The 16,637-nt window shown below is 45.4% G+C and overlaps 2 protein-coding genes across 4 annotated transcripts in view; both read left to right on the top strand.

The window, feature by feature from the left end:
• The window catches only part of HIPK1 (homeodomain interacting protein kinase 1), a 45,162-nt gene extending 36,334 nt beyond the window's left edge, over window positions 1-8,828 (top strand). The window contains exons 14-16 of one of the 2 annotated variants that reach the window (XM_069480807.1): window positions 809-1,050; window positions 2,968-3,023; window positions 4,082-8,828. In XM_069480807.1, coding sequence (XP_069336908.1) covers window positions 809-1,050; window positions 2,968-3,023; window positions 4,082-4,570 — 787 coding nt within the window. In that variant the 3' untranslated portion in view covers window positions 4,571-8,828. Of the gene's footprint in view, window positions 1-808; window positions 1,051-2,892; window positions 3,024-4,081 lie in introns of both variants that reach the window. The other variant, XM_069480806.1, reaches the window with a different exon arrangement.
• Window positions 8,829-10,540: 1,712 nt separating this feature from the next.
• OLFML3 (olfactomedin like 3) lies at window positions 10,541-13,289 on the top strand. Of its 2 annotated transcripts, none has more exons than XM_069478949.1 (3): window positions 10,541-10,699; window positions 11,397-11,682; window positions 11,999-13,289. In XM_069478949.1, exons 1-3 carry the CDS (start codon window positions 10,586-10,588, stop codon window positions 12,817-12,819), a joined length of 1,221 nt encoding a protein of 406 aa, XP_069335050.1. In that variant the 5' UTR covers window positions 10,541-10,585; the 3' UTR covers window positions 12,820-13,289. The 2 variants fall into 2 exon arrangements, with proteins under 2 accessions (XP_069335050.1, XP_069335051.1); XM_069478950.1 differs by lacking the exon at window positions 10,541-10,699 and adding an exon at window positions 11,120-11,206 and having other exon boundaries at window positions 11,396-11,682; window positions 11,999-13,271.
• The last annotated feature ends 3,348 nt before the right edge of the window (window positions 13,290-16,637 follow it).

Raw genomic sequence — 16,637 nt, 5'->3', positions numbered from 1 at the left:
GATTCATACATGAAAATAATATATAAGTGATGTTTAAATAAATTTGAAAGAGTAAATTTGGAGTAAATTTAGAGCTCATTAGGTCAAAGAGACCATTTGTAAGATGGTGGACTTGAAACTAAGTTTTGAAAGTGGTCATTAAACCAGTTTGGGAAAGAGAAAAAGTAAACCTTCTAAATGGCATAATCGTGGCAAAAGTGTTGTATGAGGCATAACCGGCATGATTGCTTTGACTGGAGCCAAGCCTATCAAAAACCAAGGAAAAGCTAAAGTTAGTAACGTGGGAATCAGTTAGTGAAGGAACCTTTAAAAAAAAAAAAAAAAGAATGTGGTCAGAAGTTTGGGTAGATATAATAAGGAATCAATGGTCTAGAAGGATGATATTAAAAAAAGTGATGTTTGAAGAATATTAGTGAAATAACTGTGAATAGGAATGGCGAAGAGGCAACACGAAGTAGGTGTTAGAGGTGTGGACTCTGGAGACATTCTGTTCTGGGTATGAATCCCGTCTTTATTACTTATCACTTGTGTGACTGGACACGTTTCTTAATCTCCTTGTGCCTCAGTTTCCTCATCTGCAAAATGGGGATAATAGTACCCACTTCATAGGATTGCTGTAAGGATTCAGTGAGATATATGTAGAACATTAGAATAGTGCTTGATACATAATAAGCACTTAGAAGTTTCCTGCTGCTGTTATTATTATTACCATCGTTATCATCATCGTTATCATGGGAGGACCAGAGACCATCTCAGAAACATTGCTTAAAGGGGTAATTGAATTTTTATGTATTTTTCTTCTCTTCAGCTCTGGCCTAAAGCCGAGGTCAAATGTCATCAGTTATGTCACTGTCAATGATTCTCCAGACTCTGATTCTTCTTTGAGCAGCCCTTATTCCACTGATAATCTGAGTGCTCTCCGGGGCAATAGTGGACCCCTTTTGGAGGGGCCCGGCAGAGTTGTGGCAGATGGCACTGGCACCCGCACCATCATTGTGCCTCCACTGAAAACTCAGCTTGGTGACTGCACTGTAGCAACCCAGGCCTCAGGTGAGTATGTCTCACAGCTAGTGTTGAATTCTCCTTTGATGTATATATGCTTAATATTTTGCTATAATCTGCTTATGTTAGTGGTAGAGACCAGTGGGCATAGATGTTCTTAAAGCGTACTTAATTCAGAAATCATTTCCCTGCTGTGTGAAAATATTTTTGGTTATCAGTTTATCTTCCTATATTTATTTTCCTTGGGTTAATATAAAAATGACATTTTAGTCTCAGAAACACATTCAATCTAGATGTGGACAGGACTTGACAGTATTAAAAATGACTGCAAAAGTGTTTTAGAAAACAGTTACATCCTTTAGATTTTTTTCTTGCTCAATGGCATAGCAATGATGCTTTTGTTGGTTTTATTATCAACCTAATTACCTTCATCTTTTTTGCTCTGTTAGATACTGGGTTTAGGCTCTCTGGTTCAGTTACTATGTTAGTTGAGTAATACTAGCTACAGTAACAAATCCCAAATTTCTGTGGCTTAACATAATAGAACTTTACTTCTCACTCATATAACCTCCCAGTGCAAGTGTTCCTGGTTGGTAGGCCTTCAATGAGTTAGGACCAGAGGCTTGAGCATCCAGATCCTAACCTAAACTGGATTAGGATCTGTTCTGCTAAGAGGCAGAGGGATGGGTGGCTGACTTCTGACAGCACTCATTGTCAGTCTGGGAGATTCTGTGCTGTAGCAGTCCAGAAACAGTACAAGTCAGGACCTCAACAGTCAGAAGGAGAAAGAAAGTTTGGAGGAGGCACACACATTTCTTAACCTCTTTAGCTTGGAAATGTGAACACATCTCACATGGCCCCACTTAGAATCAAGGGGCTGAGGAAATGTAGTCTTGTCTAGGCAGCTGCTTCTCAGTGGCAACTTTACACCAAGGAAGGGGAGCATGAATTTTGCTGTCAGCATAGCCATCTGTGCCATACTTGCATAAATAATGTTTTGTTATGGATTATGTTACTTCCATAGGCATAATAAACAGCTTCTGACTTAAAGATACTGTGTTAAGCCTCAGTGTGACTCTTCTCCTCAGAAGTAGACAACAGTCCATTGCAGACAAGGGAGAAGTTCCTGATGTGAGGCTACTGAATAGAATTATTAGGACCTCTATCCACTCATGGGTCCAAAGAATATAGGCTACTCCAAGTCACTGAATAAATGCTCCAGTTTTCCTCATGGGAACACAGAAGGAAGCAAAATTTTATATTCAACTGTCCTATAATTTCTTAGAATTTGAAGACAGTAAGTACCCAACAGGATAGAATCTTGCATGTCTTTAAACACTTTTGACACTTAAAAATCCTAAGAATTACCAATATCTTTCTGAGCTTCACTTCTTACTTCTGCCAATGTGGCCCCTGCTCAATACCAACACCAGTTTGCCACCCAGTCCTACATTGGGTCTTCCCGAGGCTCAACAATTTACACTGGATACCCACTGAGTCCTACCAAGATCGGCCAGTATTCCATTGTCATTTATGTCCTTGTTTAATCCCTTTCTACATCAAACTGTAGGCTCTTTGCAGGTAGGGACTATGTCTTACTTATGCTTGCATTTCTAATAATTCCTTGTCCATAAGAGGAGATTAGGTAATAATTACTCAAGTGAACCTTTTGAAGATCCTTTGTGGAGTTTTATGCCAAGAAAGAAAAGAAATTGGTGATACAGTTTCTGTTGTTCTGGTGTAAATGGAATTGGGGAAGTAAGGTACACGTGAGGCCTTAACTCTTGCAAACTACTACAAATGTGGACTGATTAATAACCATCTGAGGTTAGCTCAGTGATACTGAGGAGGTATCTGTGCATCACTAACTAAGCCCTGACCCTTTTTTAGGTCTCCTGAGCAATAAGACCAAGCCAGTGGCCTCAGTAAGTGGGCAGTCATCTGGATGCTGTATCACCCCCACAGGGTATCGAGCTCAACGCGGGGGGACCAGTGCGGCACAGCCACTCAACCTTAGCCAGGTAAGCGCTAGGGGCTGCTGCCTTCTGTTTGGGGCCCCCCCTGTTGTTACTCTCTGGAGAACTCTGCTTCTGGCTGGACTGCTGAATAAAGCCACATGAAGCCCCTTTTGTGTCAAACAATTTGATGTTCTGTGGCCTGCGTCATATCTGCACATGCTATGTCTCTTCATTCAGTCTATGTGTTCAGGATGTACAGTCCAGATTTTCCATCAGGCCTCCATAGTATATCTGGAAGATTAGAGAAATGTCTGGAATTTAGAAAGAGCCCAGGATGCCTTAGGCATGCCTGTTTCTGTACCACCACATGCTTTGAGACAAGATTCTTTTCCTTTATCTCCCAGGCCATAAATAACCTGAACCTAACACTGTTTACTTAAGTCAAGAGACAGTGAAAAGCTTTTTGACCATTTATTCAACTGGTTCTAGTCCTACCTGTTGCTAGAGTCTGGGATTTGGGGATCCCCCTTCACCGCCCATCTGATCCGATGGGGTGGTGAGGGTCATTTTATTCCATTTGTGTTTACTCTTTCTTCAGCTAAAATTCTGGTGCTTGTATGTCTACCAGTAGTGAGAAAGTGTCCATGTGAGGGTGTAACTGTGAGAGAGAGTGCGCACGTGCGAGTGCAGATGTAAGTGCATGTGTTTTAGGCTCCACGTTTCAAAAGGGATATGAAGAACTCAGAGGAGAACAAAAGAAAACAATGGAAAGAAAGAAAGGTTAGGAAAAATTCAAATTCACTGATGCCAGAATAGGGTGAGTTGAGTCGATAGTTGTTAACTTGCACGAGTGGGGAACCCTATGAACCATTGGTTCTCCCCCTTCCTCTGTTGTTCTTAAGAGCAAACTGCTGTTAACCTGAACTGGGTTAGGATCTGTTCCGCTAAGAGGCAGAGGGATGGGTGGCTGACTTCTGACAGCACTGACTGCCAGTCTGGGAGATTCTGTGCTGTAGCAGTCCAGAAACAGTACAAGTCAGGACCTCGACTCTTACTTTGGCCTTTGGTACCCTGAGCCAGAGTGACCTCAAGATTCTTCACTCCCTTCTTCCTCTTTCCAGAACCAGCAGTCATCGGCAGCTCCAACCTCGCAGGAGAGAAGCAGCAACCCTGCCCCCCGCAGGCAGCAGGCGTTTGTGGCCCCACTCTCCCAAGCCCCCTACGCTTTCCAGCATGGCAGCCCACTACATTCGACGGGGCACCCACATCTGGCCCCAGCCCCTGCTCACCTGCCAAGCCAGGCTCACCTGTATACGTATGCTGCCCCCACCTCTGCTGCTGCACTGGGCTCCACCAGTTCCATTGCTCATCTTTTCTCTCCCCAGGGCTCTTCAAGGCATGCTGCAGCCTATACCACTCACCCTAGCACTCTGGTGCACCAGGTCCCTGTCAGTGTTGGGCCCAGCCTTCTTACTTCTGCCAATGTGGCCCCTGCTCAATACCAACACCAGTTTGCCACCCAGTCCTACATTGGGTCTTCCCGAGGCTCAACAATTTACACTGGATACCCGCTGAGTCCTACCAAGATCAGCCAGTATTCCTACTTGTAGTTGATGAGCATGAGGGAGGAGGAGTCATGGCTGCCTGCTCTTGGCCTACTCCTGAATTCTTAATAATGGGCTGTGGTGAGCTCCTCCCTTACTCTCTCTTGAAACTTCTTAGCCAGCAACTTGTTCTGCAGGGGCCCACTGAAGCAGAAAGTTTTTCTCTGGGGGAACCTGTCTCAGTGTTGACTGCATTGTTGTAGTCTCCCAAAGTTTGCCCTATTTTAAAATTCTTTATTTTTGTGACAGCATTTTTGGTATTTGGAAGAGTTCAGATGCCCATCTTCTGCAGTTACCAAGGAAGAGAGATTGCTCTGAAGTTACCCTTTGAAAAAATATCTTGTCTCTCTGACTTGATTTCTATAAATGCTTTTAAAAACATATGAAGCCCCTCTTTATTTAACTTTGTTTTATTGTGATTGCTGGTCAGAGGAAAAATGCTGATAGAAGGACTTAAATCTGGTAACAAGTGAGAAAAGAAAAATCATTACTTTTTGTTTGTTTAAAAACTGAGACTTATTTGCCTATTTCATTTTAAACTCAGCTTATGTAAGTCTATATTTTAATATCAGGCATTTCTCCTCAAAATTTCATCTTTGTTCGTGGGACATGTAAACTTAGTGTTTTAGTTTTGTTTTTATGTCACATTATCCTTAATGGGCAATTATTATTTTTGTAAAACTGGTTACATATTACTCTGTGTTACTATTGGGATTCTCTCAGTTGCTTCTGTGTTTATTATAAAGTGGTGTTAAAAAGGCAGCTCACCATTTGCTGGTAACTTAGTGTGAAAGAATCCATACCTACGGTGAAAGCACCATGAATTATTTTTTAAATTATTTTTTAAAAGTCCTCCCTCTGATTCAGCTTAAATTTTATCATTGGAAAAGCCATTAAGGTGATAATTGTATGGTGGTGGTTATTTTATTATATGCAAAATCTCTATTTGAGATACTAGTGATGAGCTTTGCCTAAAGGTTGTTGGCATTGATGAGCCTTGCCTAAAGATTAGTATGAATTTTCAATAATACACGTCTGTGTGTTTCCTTTGTCTCTCCCTTCTGTTTTATGTGATTTGTTTGGGGAGAAAGCTAAAAAATCTGAAACCAGATAAGAACGTTCTTGTGTATAGCTTTTATACTTTAAAGTAGCTTCCTTTGTATGCCAGCAGCAAATTGAATGCTCTCTTATTAAGACTTATATAATAAGTGCATGTAGGAATTGCAAAAAATATTTTAAAAATTTATTACTGAATTTAAAAATATTTTAGAAGTTTTGTAATGGTGGTGTTTTAATATTTTGCATAATTAAATATGTACATATTGATTAGAAAAATATAACAAGCAATTTTTCCTGCTAACCCAAAATGTTATTTGTAATCAAATGTGTAGTGATTACACTTGAATTGTGTAGTGTGTATCTGATCCTCCAGTGTTACCCCGGAGATGGAATTTTTGTCTCCATTGTATTTAAACCAAAATGAACTGATACTTGTTGGAATGTATGTGAACTAATTGCAATTATATTAGAGCATATTACTGTAGTGCTGAATGAGCAGGGGCATTGCCTGCAAGGAGAGGAGACCCTTGGAATTGTTTTGCACAGGTGTGTCTGGTGAGGAGTTGTTCAGTGTGTGTCTCTTCCCTTTCTCCCTCCTTCCCTTATTGTAGTGCCTTATATGATAACGTAGTGGTTTATAGAGTTTACAGTGAGCTTGCCTTAGGATGGACCAGCAAGCCCCGGTGGACCCTATGCTGTTCACTGGGATTCATCAGAACAGGATTAGTAGCTGTGTTGTGTAAATGCATTGTTCTCAGTTTCCCTGCTGACATCGAAAAGTAAAAACAGCAGCTTTTCTCCTTTACCATCACCTCTACCCCTTTCCATTTTGGATTCTCAGCTGAGTCCTCACAGAAGCATTTTTCCTATGTGGCTCTCTCACTGTGCGTTGCTACCTTGCTTCTGTGAGAATTCAGGAAGCAGGTGAGAGGAGTCAAGCTAATATTAAATATGCATTTCCTTTTTTTTTTTTTAAAGTATGTGCAATCGTTTTTAGAATGAGACATTTTTTCCTTTTCCCATGTGGCAGTTCTTCCTGCAAATAGTTGACATTCCTAGTAAAATATTTGCTTGTTGAAAAAGAAAAGCATATAACAGATGTGTTTATACCAAAGAGCCTGTTGTATTGCTTACCATGTTCCCATACTCTGAGGAGGAGTTTTGTTGTGCCACTGGTGACAAGGAACTCACAGAAAGGTTTCTTAGCCAGTGAAGAATATCAAGAAGGAACCAAAGCCTGTTGAGTCATTGGGGCTTTTGAGGTTTCTTTTAAACAACTTTGTATATTCTTGGGGCCCTTCAAGCTGTGAAATTGTCCTTGTATTCTCAGCTCCTGCATGGATCTGGGTCAAGTGGAAGGTACTGGGGATGGGGACATTCCTGCCCATAAAGGATTTGGAGGAAGAAGGTTAACCCTAAGATACAGATGTGTTCCATCTGAATTGAAAATCATATATTTGAGAGATAATTCTAGGAGTGGTTCTGTGCAGAGATGGTGTTAAGGAGGTGCAGGATGGAGATGGGAGATTTCTGGAGCCTGGTCAGCAAGCTCTGTACCAGGTTGAACACCGAGGAGCTGTCAAAGTATTTGGAGATTCTTTATTGTAAGGAGTAAGGGCTTCCAAGATGGGGCAGGTAGTCAGTACAGCCTACCAGGAACATGTGTTTTCTGTATTTTTTTCATCATTATATTGAGTTGTATTTTAGTACTATATTGGTCAAGACAGCCAAGCAATTTGTATAGTTTCTGTCACTAGTGTTATACAGTTTTCTGGTCAGTGTGTGTGGTCTCTGTGTCTCATTTTTGCCAAGCACATTCTGATTTTCTTGTTCAAACACAGGTCTAGTTTCTAATGGAAACATTTTTTGTTCCTTATCTTTCCTCTACAAAGGATAAGATTTGTTGTTTTTTAAAGAAATGAGATGCAGAAAAACAAAACAAAACCCCACTCCTGCTCCCCAGTCCAATAAGTAGATACCATTTAAGATAGGAGTCTAACTCCATGGGAAAAGGTAATACAAGAGCCTCTATCATTACCTTAGTCACCTGACTAGCAGTGTGTGGCTTTAAAAACTTTAGAGATTTTCAGTCTTACTCTGCAAACTGGCATTTCAGATCTACCAAGATAAACACCCACCTGTGTCTGCTGAATGTGTATATGCTCAATGTGGCTTTAGATTCTGTCCCTGAGGCTTAACACTGCTGGCCCTGACAGCATGGGGTAAGCCCCATGAATTTAGCGAGCAGCTGGCCTGGGTCACAGTGGCCTGACCTCAAACCAGCTTAAGGCTTTAAGTCCTCTCTCAGAACTTGCATTTCCAGCTTCTCCCCTTCCAGGTGAGAGAGGAAGTGGGGAAGGGTTAGGCTCATCCGGACACTTGATCACTCCGTAGTTTTTAATAGCTCCCAGGAGGTGATAACACTCTCAGTGCTCAGCTGAAATACCAACCCCAGGAATAATTACTCCATTTCAAACTGTTCTGGCCATTCCGAGCCTGTTTTTGTGATTGCTCATCCATCGTCCTCCGCTAGAGGGGCTAAACTTGACTGCCCTTAGCCAGGCAAGCACAGTAATGTGTGTTTTATTCAGCATTATTATGCAAAAATCTAGTTGAGATGGTTTGTTTTAGGATAGGAAATGAAATTGCCTCTCAGTGACAGGAATGGCCCGAGCCTGCTTCCTATTTTGATTTTTTTTTAAACTGATGGATGGTGCAGCATGTCTACATGGTTGTTTGTTGCTAAACTTTATATAATGTGTGGTTTCAATTCAGCTTGAAAAATAATCTCACTACATGTAGCAGTACATTATATGTACATTTATGTAATGTTAGTATTTCTGCTTTGAATCCTTGATATTGCAATGGAATTCCTACTTTATTAAATGTATTTGATATGCTAGTTATTGTGTGTGATTTAAACATTTTTTTGCTTTCTCCCTTTTCTGGTTGTGCGCTTTCGTTTACAACAAGCCTCTAGAAACAGATAGTTTCTGAGAATTACTGAGCTATGTTTGTAATGCAGATGTACTTAGGGAGTATGTAAAATAATCATTTTAACAAAAGAAATAGATATTTAAAATTTAATACTAACTATGGGAAAAGGGTCCATTGTGTAAAACATAGTTTATCTTTGGATTCAATGTTTGTCTTTGGTTTTACAAAGTAGCTTGTATTTTCAGTATTTTCTACATAATATGGTAAAATGTAGAGCAATTGCAATGCATCAATAAAATGGGTAAATTTTCTGATTCACGTGGCTGTTTTTGACTTCTCTTATGGGGTACAAAGGGGATCATCAGATGACATCTTTGGAGTGGCTAAACACCCTGCATTTGAACATGAGTAGAGTATTAGAGATAATTTCTTTCTCCGTACAAATATCAATAATGGAAATGAATAGGGTTTTTATAGGGAATACTTCACAAGAATGTAGTGTCTATGGCCCTTTACTTTAAGATTGTCTGGATCTGACCCTTTGAAAGAGGTAGGAAACTTCTGAGACAGGATAATTCCTAGCATATTTCACCAAACATCTAAAAGTAGCAGAATGAAAATAGGAGTCACCACAGGAAGATGCTATTTTTTCCCTCCTTTCAAGTTGTACGGTTAGAGCAGTGTAGAGGCCAGAGCACCTCTGATCAGATTTCTCTTCATTCTAAAGTGAATAAAATTTCTCCTCATAAAGAAACAGGAGTTTGTCTAGATTATTCACTGCAAGTCTCTGAATAAATGCTGTATTTGTTGGACTTTTTTGACACATGTGTTTTAGGCCAAGTCTACGTTATAGTGGCTATTAATTCATTCTGAGCTCCTGCAGTCCTAGTTGGGATACAGAAATGAGAAATACCTCGAAATACCCTTTTGGACCATAACTAGGAGTAATGATCAATAGTCTGTTTTCTCCCAGTAGTAGGGAGGTCAGAATACTTTTATTTTGATTTAGACTGCAACATACATATATATTTTAATTTTTTCCTAAAAAAATGAATGTAAATTAGTGTGAACTTGCTGAACACTCCTCAGTTTTGGTAAGAGAATAACTTGGCCACTTTCAGGCAAAGGAAAGCCATATAGAATGGCTCTGCTGTCAGTCTCACTTCCAGATAATTAAGAGTTACTAACTTCTCAATGACCTGTTTTTTACCTCAGTTATATTCTCTTCTTCGGGCTAAATCAGAGAGATTGGCGTAGTCCCCAAAGTAGTACTTAGGTCCTCTGTGGGGAAATCTGCATTTTAGTGAGGAAAACGCCTGTAAATTGAATCTACTTGGCTTGCTTTGTGGAAAATATTCCACATACAGTGAAGTCTAAGCCTTGGTTTCTCTTAATCGTGAGAGATGACACCAGGTGCTCAGCACAAGGTGGCGCCAATGAGCTGCAGAAGTTAGACTTAACCACTTTAGCCTTTTTTTTCCCCTTCTTTCTCCCCACCAACCTCATTTACTCTGCTTCCAGCTTCCACTAAACAAGGCAAAAAACAATCCATTCTATTATTCCAGGGAACGGGAAGGATTCATGAAGGATGTCAGTTTCTTAAGAAGTCAACACTGGAAGCATTCTCCTAAATCAAGGAATAGAGTTTGCCGAGTTTTCTCTGGGGTTTCTGCTTCCGGCAGGCATCTAGGTCCTTTCCCTGGGTGACTGACTGCCCAGAAGGCCTCTGCCTTTGGGTTTCCATCTCTTTCCCCTCCAAGGGAGCCTACAGCCTAGGCGGGAGGTGGTTAAGGCTTCTGGCTGCTGTGCAATGAGGCCATCTGTATTTGATCAGTCCAGGCGGAAAGGAGGGGGTGGGGGTTGTAAAGAGACTGTGAAAGCATTCCAGAGTAGTGAGAGAGACCCAGAGATCAGAAAGAGAAGGCGCCGCCCCCACCCCGCCTCCAAAGCTAACCGGCGGGCTTGAGGGGAAGAGGCCGACTGACTGCACACTCGTTCTACTCTGGCCGCACTCTCCAGGCTGCCATGGGGCCCAGCACTCCTCTCCTCATCTTGTTCCTTTTGTCATGGTCCGGACCCCTTCGAGGACAGCAGCACCACCTTGTGGAGTACATGGAACGCCGACTAGCTGCCTTAGAGGTGAGGGACTCCTTTCCAGCCCAGCCTGGAAGGATTCCACATCTTCTGTTGGTTCAACCAGTTTGTCACGGGTCTGGGGAAGACAAGGTAGGGCTGTGTAAGAACCTACAGAAAATTCTGTCTTTTAATAAGAGGATCCTCAAAATTATAAGCTTTCCTCTTTCCCCACATAGAACAATTCCAAAGCAAATAGACCTTTGTATTTTACCCCCAGGATTAGGTGGGATAAGGGCATGAAAGAAAATGAGAGCCAAGATTGTGGGGATGCATCTCAGGAGGAGTTGATGATTCTATTGAAGTTGCAGGTTCCCAGAGAATCTGCAGCTGCCTGCTTTTTAACAGTTTGAGGTCTGTAGTGCCTTAATTCCCTAGAGCAGAATTGTATAATGGAGTAGAGACCCCTTCCCACCTTCACGCACTTAGACCTCCCTGGAGACTCAAGATGACTCAGTGGCCCTGCTCACAGAGAACACAGGTTGGAGACAGGGATCCGGGCAGGGGCCTAGGTGAATCTGAGCCGGGCTCTTTGCACATTTTGCACCTCTGAACATCTGGTTTCCTTTTCTGTGGGAGTAGAAGGGGATATTGAAGCCTGGCTGAGTTTGCTCTTTTTCCCATTCCTGACTCCCTGGTTGGGCCTCTCCCTGCCTGGAAGTTGTAACCCTGCAGCCTCCCTCCCGGGCCCCCATCCCTTCAGGAACGGCTGGCCCAGTGCCAGGACCAGAGTAGTCGGCATGCCGCAGAGCTGCGGGACTTCAAGAACAAGATGCTGCCACTGCTGGAGGTGGCAGAGAAGGAGCGGGAGGCACTCAGAACTGAGGCTGACACCATCTCAGGGAGAGTAGACCGTCTGGAGCGGGAGGTTGACTATCTGGAGACCCAGAACCCAGCTCTACCCTGTGTAGAGTTTGACGAGAAGGTGACTGGAGGGCCTGGGACCAAAAGCAAGGGCAGAAGAAATGAGAAGTACGATATGGTGACAGGTAAGTGATCTGAAAGCAGGCTCCTAACACTCTCAGAACCTGTATTCTTCCTTGCTTCTTTTTCTCTCTGTCCTGGCCCACTGTGGCTCTATCTTCTGGGATCTATACTAAGGAAATCTCTGGTCCATTAAGGAGAGTTTCTGGAGACCCAGGTCCCTGTGGTGTCTTCTCTTTCTCAATTCTCCATGAGAGTAGAGGCATCCCCTGAGCAAATGCCCATTGTTCTCCAGATAGTTCACCCTGGGGGAATTCATGCTGTAGGCATCTAACTCTTGCCTCTATTTCCTTTTCTTGTGTTTTTCTCCTTCCCCACCAGACTGTGGCTACACAATCTCTCAGGTAAGATCAATGAAGATTCTGAAGCGATTCGGTGGCCCAGCTGGTCTGTGGACCAAGGATCCATTGGGGCCAACAGAGAAGATCTACGTGTTAGATGGGACACAGAATGACACAGCCTTTGTCTTCCCAAGGCTGCGTGACTTCACCCTTGCCATGGCTGCCCGGAAAGCTTCCCGAGTCCGGGTGCCCTTCCCCTGGGTAGGCACAGGGCAGCTGGTGTATGGTGGCTTTCTTTATTATGCCCGGAGGCCTCCTGGAGGACCTGGAGGGGGTGGGGAGTTGGAGAACACTTTGCAGCTCATCAAATTCCACCTTGCAAACCGAACAGTGGTGGACAGCTCAGTATTCCCAGCAGAGGGGTTGATCCCCCCGTATGGCCTGACAACAGACACGTACATTGACCTGGCAGCCGATGAGGAAGGCCTTTGGGCTGTCTACGCCACCCGAGAGGATGACAGGCACTTGTGTCTGGCCAAGTTAGATCCACAGACACTGGACACAGAGCAGCAGTGGGACACACCATGTCCCAGGGAGAATGCTGAGGCTGCCTTTGTCATCTGTGGGACCCTGTATGTTGTCTATAACACCCGCCCTGCTAGTCGGGCCCGCATCCAGTGCTCCTTTGATGCTAGTGGTACCCTCACCCCTGAACGGGCAGCACTCCCTTATTTTCCCCGCAGATATGGTGCCCATGCCAGCCTCCGCTATAACCCCCGAGAGCGCCAGCTTTATGCCTGGGATGATGGCTACCAGATTGTATATAAGCTGGAGATGAGGAAGAAAGAGGAGGAGGTTTGAGGAGCCTCCTTGTGTTTTAAATCTCTCTCACCCCTGTACATTTATACTCCCACTAATTTCCTGCTCCTCATTCTTCAAATGTGGGCAAGTTGCAGCTCAAATCCCCTATTTTTGAGCTAGTGGCAACCAAATTCTCATGGCCCCTTAATTTCATATGGAACTCCAGATCTTGAGTAATCCTGTTAGAGCAAAGAGTAAAAACTAAACTGTTCACACTTCTCTCCTGCCCCACGTTAACAAATTTTAGGCCAAAGATGACTCAGATCCAGAGCTCAAACCCTTGTATGGGGGCAACCCCAGGGAGCAGACTAGCATGTTCTTGCCCTCAGTGTGACTTAGGGGAGAGAGGAATAGGAGGAGACTTCCAACTCTGCCCTCTCTTCTTACTCCTCCCTGCAGTGTCCTGAAGAATGGGACTTTCTCCACGTTGTTTTGTATTGCAACATTTTGCATTAAAAGGAAAACACACTATTCCTGTCCTGTGTTTGTTTGGGGTAGCCCACAGATCAGATTTCTCCCTGTTACCCTCCATTTTCTTCCTCCCACCACAGCCCCACTCCCTAAGCCACATTAGGGATTTGGCTGGGCTCCCTTTGCTGAGCTAGATTTTACTGTTAGGCGCCCTGGAAGTGGCCGAATCTTGCCACTTCAGGAGACTGGATGAAAGGCCTCCTGCCACACCCACTGTCATCTACAGCCACTACCCCAGAACCTCAATGGCACCGTGCCTCTGGCCATGAGAGTCTGGGGGGCCCAGGGGTAGAGCTTCCAATTCCAATTCTCAGCAGATTTGGAGCCAGAAAACGGATGTTAATTCCGTTGAAGTGTAGTGTGGAAACCAGAGCCCTAAATGCATGTGTTTTTAGTAATAACTTAAGTCTCACCTCTGAAGTGGACTCTGCCCCCCACTCTCACCCCCACTCCCACGTCCAGTGTTGGGCTCTTCCCCAGGCGGGTTGCACAATCGCTCTTGGTCTGAACCGCTCTGATTTTCCTGCTGCCACAGCGTCTGCGGTTTGGGCAGGGAGGAGGGGCAGTGACCGTGTCCCAGATGTTGGTCTTTCCCCACTTTCCTCTCCACCCTCGCCATCCCCACTGCCCACCCCAGTCCTGAGCCGGCTGAAGTCTGTCCAGCACTCCTGGAAACTAACCCTTTCTGGACTGGCGCCCTGGCCTCCGGCGGGACTTTAGAAGAAGGCTGGGGGAGGGGCAGGGGGAGGGGGAGGGCGCCAGGATTTGGACTGTAGTCCCTAGGAATCTGCAGCTTTCCGCACGGCCCCCAGCCCAGCCTCGTCCCCGTGTTCAGGAGCAGGCTGGCCGATGGAAAGCCACTGCTTTTATGGAGCAGTTGACCTCAGGCGGCCCTGGGAGTCCTCTCGGTTATTTACCCCGGCGGGGGAGGGGAGGGAGCGCAGCCCCGCTTCCCGCCCGGGACCTGCGATCCTCCCTTTGTCTCCTTCTGTCCTCCGGCGGAGCTGCTCCTAACGTAGGTGGCGGGGCGGGGAAAGAGCGGCTGCGCGCACCGCACCACGGCGCTATTGCGGGGAGCCCGAGCGGGTGGGGCCGCTCCCATTCAATTCTGTCCTAATGTGGGGCTGGCAACAGTAATGACTGCCTGTCAGCCGCCGAGGGGGCTGCCCACGGAACATCTGGCTCCGCGGGCACTGCGCCCCGGGGGCGTGGAGCAGGGAGGAGGGCTCGGCGCGGCGGGAGAGCGCCGTCTAGGGCAGGAGGGGCCGGGCGTGGCGCCGTGAGAGTGTGTGTGTGTGTGTGTGTGTGTACACACGCATGTGGCAGGGAGCTTGTGTGTGTGTGTGTACACACGCAGGGGAGCGTGTGTGTGTGTACACACGCATGTGGCAGGGGAGCTTGTGTGTGTGTGTGTACACGCACGCATGTGGCAGGGAGCTTGTGTGTGTGTGTGTACACACGCAGGGGAGCGTGTGTGTGTGTGTGTGTGTGTATACACGCATGTGGCAGGGAGCTTGTGTGTGTGTGTGTACATGCACGCATGTGGCAGGGGAGCTTGTGTGTGTGTGTGTACACGCACGCATGTGGCAGGGAGCTTGTGTGTGTGTGTGTACACGCAGGCATGTGGCAGGGGAGCTTGTGTGTGTGTGTGTGTGTGTGTGTACACGCAGGCATGTGGCAGGGGAGCTTGTGTGTGTGTGTGTGTGTACACGCACGCATGTGGCAGGGAGCTTGTGTGTGTGTGTGTACACGCAGGCATGTGGCAGGGGAGCGTGTGTGTGTGTGTGTGTGTACACGCAGGCATGTGGCAGGGGAGCTTGTGTGTGTGTGTGTGTGTACACGCAGGCATGTGGCAGGGGAGCTTGTGTGTGTGTGTGTGTGTGTACACGCACGCATGTGGCAGGGAGCTTGTGTGTGTGTGTGTACACGCAGGCATGTGGCAGGGGAGCGTGTGTGTGTGTGTGTGTGTACACGCAGGCATGTGGCAGGGGAGCTTGTGTGTGTGTGTGTGTGTGTGTACACGCACGCATGTGGCAGGGAGCTTGTGTGTGTGTGTACATGCACGCATGTGGCAGGGAAGCTTGTCTGTGTGTGTGTGTGTGTGTGTGTACACACGCATGTGGCAGGGGAGCTTGTCTGTGTGTGTGTGTGTACACACGCATGTGGCAGGGGAGCTTGTCTGTGTGTGTGTGTGTACACACGCATGTGGCAGGGGAGCTTTGTGTGTGTGTACACGCAGGCATGTGGCAGGGGAGCTTGTGTGTGTGTGTACACACGCAGGGGAGCTTGTGTGTGTGTGTGTGTACACACACACATGTGGCAGGGGAGCTTGTCGTGTGTGCGTGTGTGTGTGTGTGTGTGTGTGTGTGTCTGGTCTGAAGCTGGAGGGTAGGGCTGTGTCTGTGGAGTTATCTGGATGTGGCACCGAACATCAGAAGTTGCTTTTTGATGACCCTGACTAGAGAGTAATTCTGAGACTCTGTGTGTAAATGACATCAAGGAACCACTAATAGGAAGTACAGTCTTAATGCCTTGTCAATTCCTTGAAAACTAGATCCTTCTGCCTCACACATGTGTGCTTGTCTTTGGGGTATCCTTCTTTGCCTGCTTCCTCAACAAGAAAGAAAAAAGCAGCTTTATTCCCCCCTAAGGTTTAAAATTTCTTTTGAAAAGTTCACTCAGACTTTTCTGAAAGGGCAGAAATCTCTGGGTCCTTGTCATTTATTACTTTTCTCTTTTTTTCCATTTGGCTCCTGTATAACAGCTAGTGCTATTTTGGAAGCATTTTGGAAGGTGAGTGGAACTTTGTGGGCAGATCCAGTGAACTGTCCAAATTCATTAAACTAAATTATCTGCTGCTCAAGGAGACAGTCTTGGTAGCTGAATCCTATCATCAAAAAGCAGCCTCATCACCCCTTCTCAGACCATCTACAAGTCATCACTTGGCAGAAACAGGTTATTGATACAGGAAAAGTGGCTCCCAATGCTGGGAGCCTCTTGAGGTCCAAGTGGTCCTTGGCTTCACCCAAGAAAGAATTCAGGAGTGAGCCAGCCGACAGTATAAAGTGAAGACAAGATTTATTCAGAAACTATAGAAAATCTACTCCACAGACAGAGCAGAGGGAAGTTCTCCCTGCAGAAGAGAACCGGCCCCCTGGTTCCCATTGCCCTTGTATTTAAGGGCAATGGCATAATTATAGGCTAAACAAGGGAGGAATATTCATGGCGGGGTTGGTATTTTCCTGGAATCAGGGTGGCACCCTCTATTTCTCCACCATCTTGGTTCTAACTGGTTGGAACTTGCCCTGCCTCCATCCTGTTTTGATCAAGGTAATTTGAAACTGTTT

Source organism: Eulemur rufifrons, chromosome 8, assembly GCF_041146395.1.
Source record: "Eulemur rufifrons isolate Redbay chromosome 8, OSU_ERuf_1, whole genome shotgun sequence".
NCBI lineage: Eukaryota > Metazoa > Chordata > Mammalia > Primates > Lemuridae > Eulemur > Eulemur rufifrons.
The sequence above is the reverse complement of the archived record's forward strand: the minus strand, read 5'-3'. Positions and strand labels throughout refer to the sequence as shown.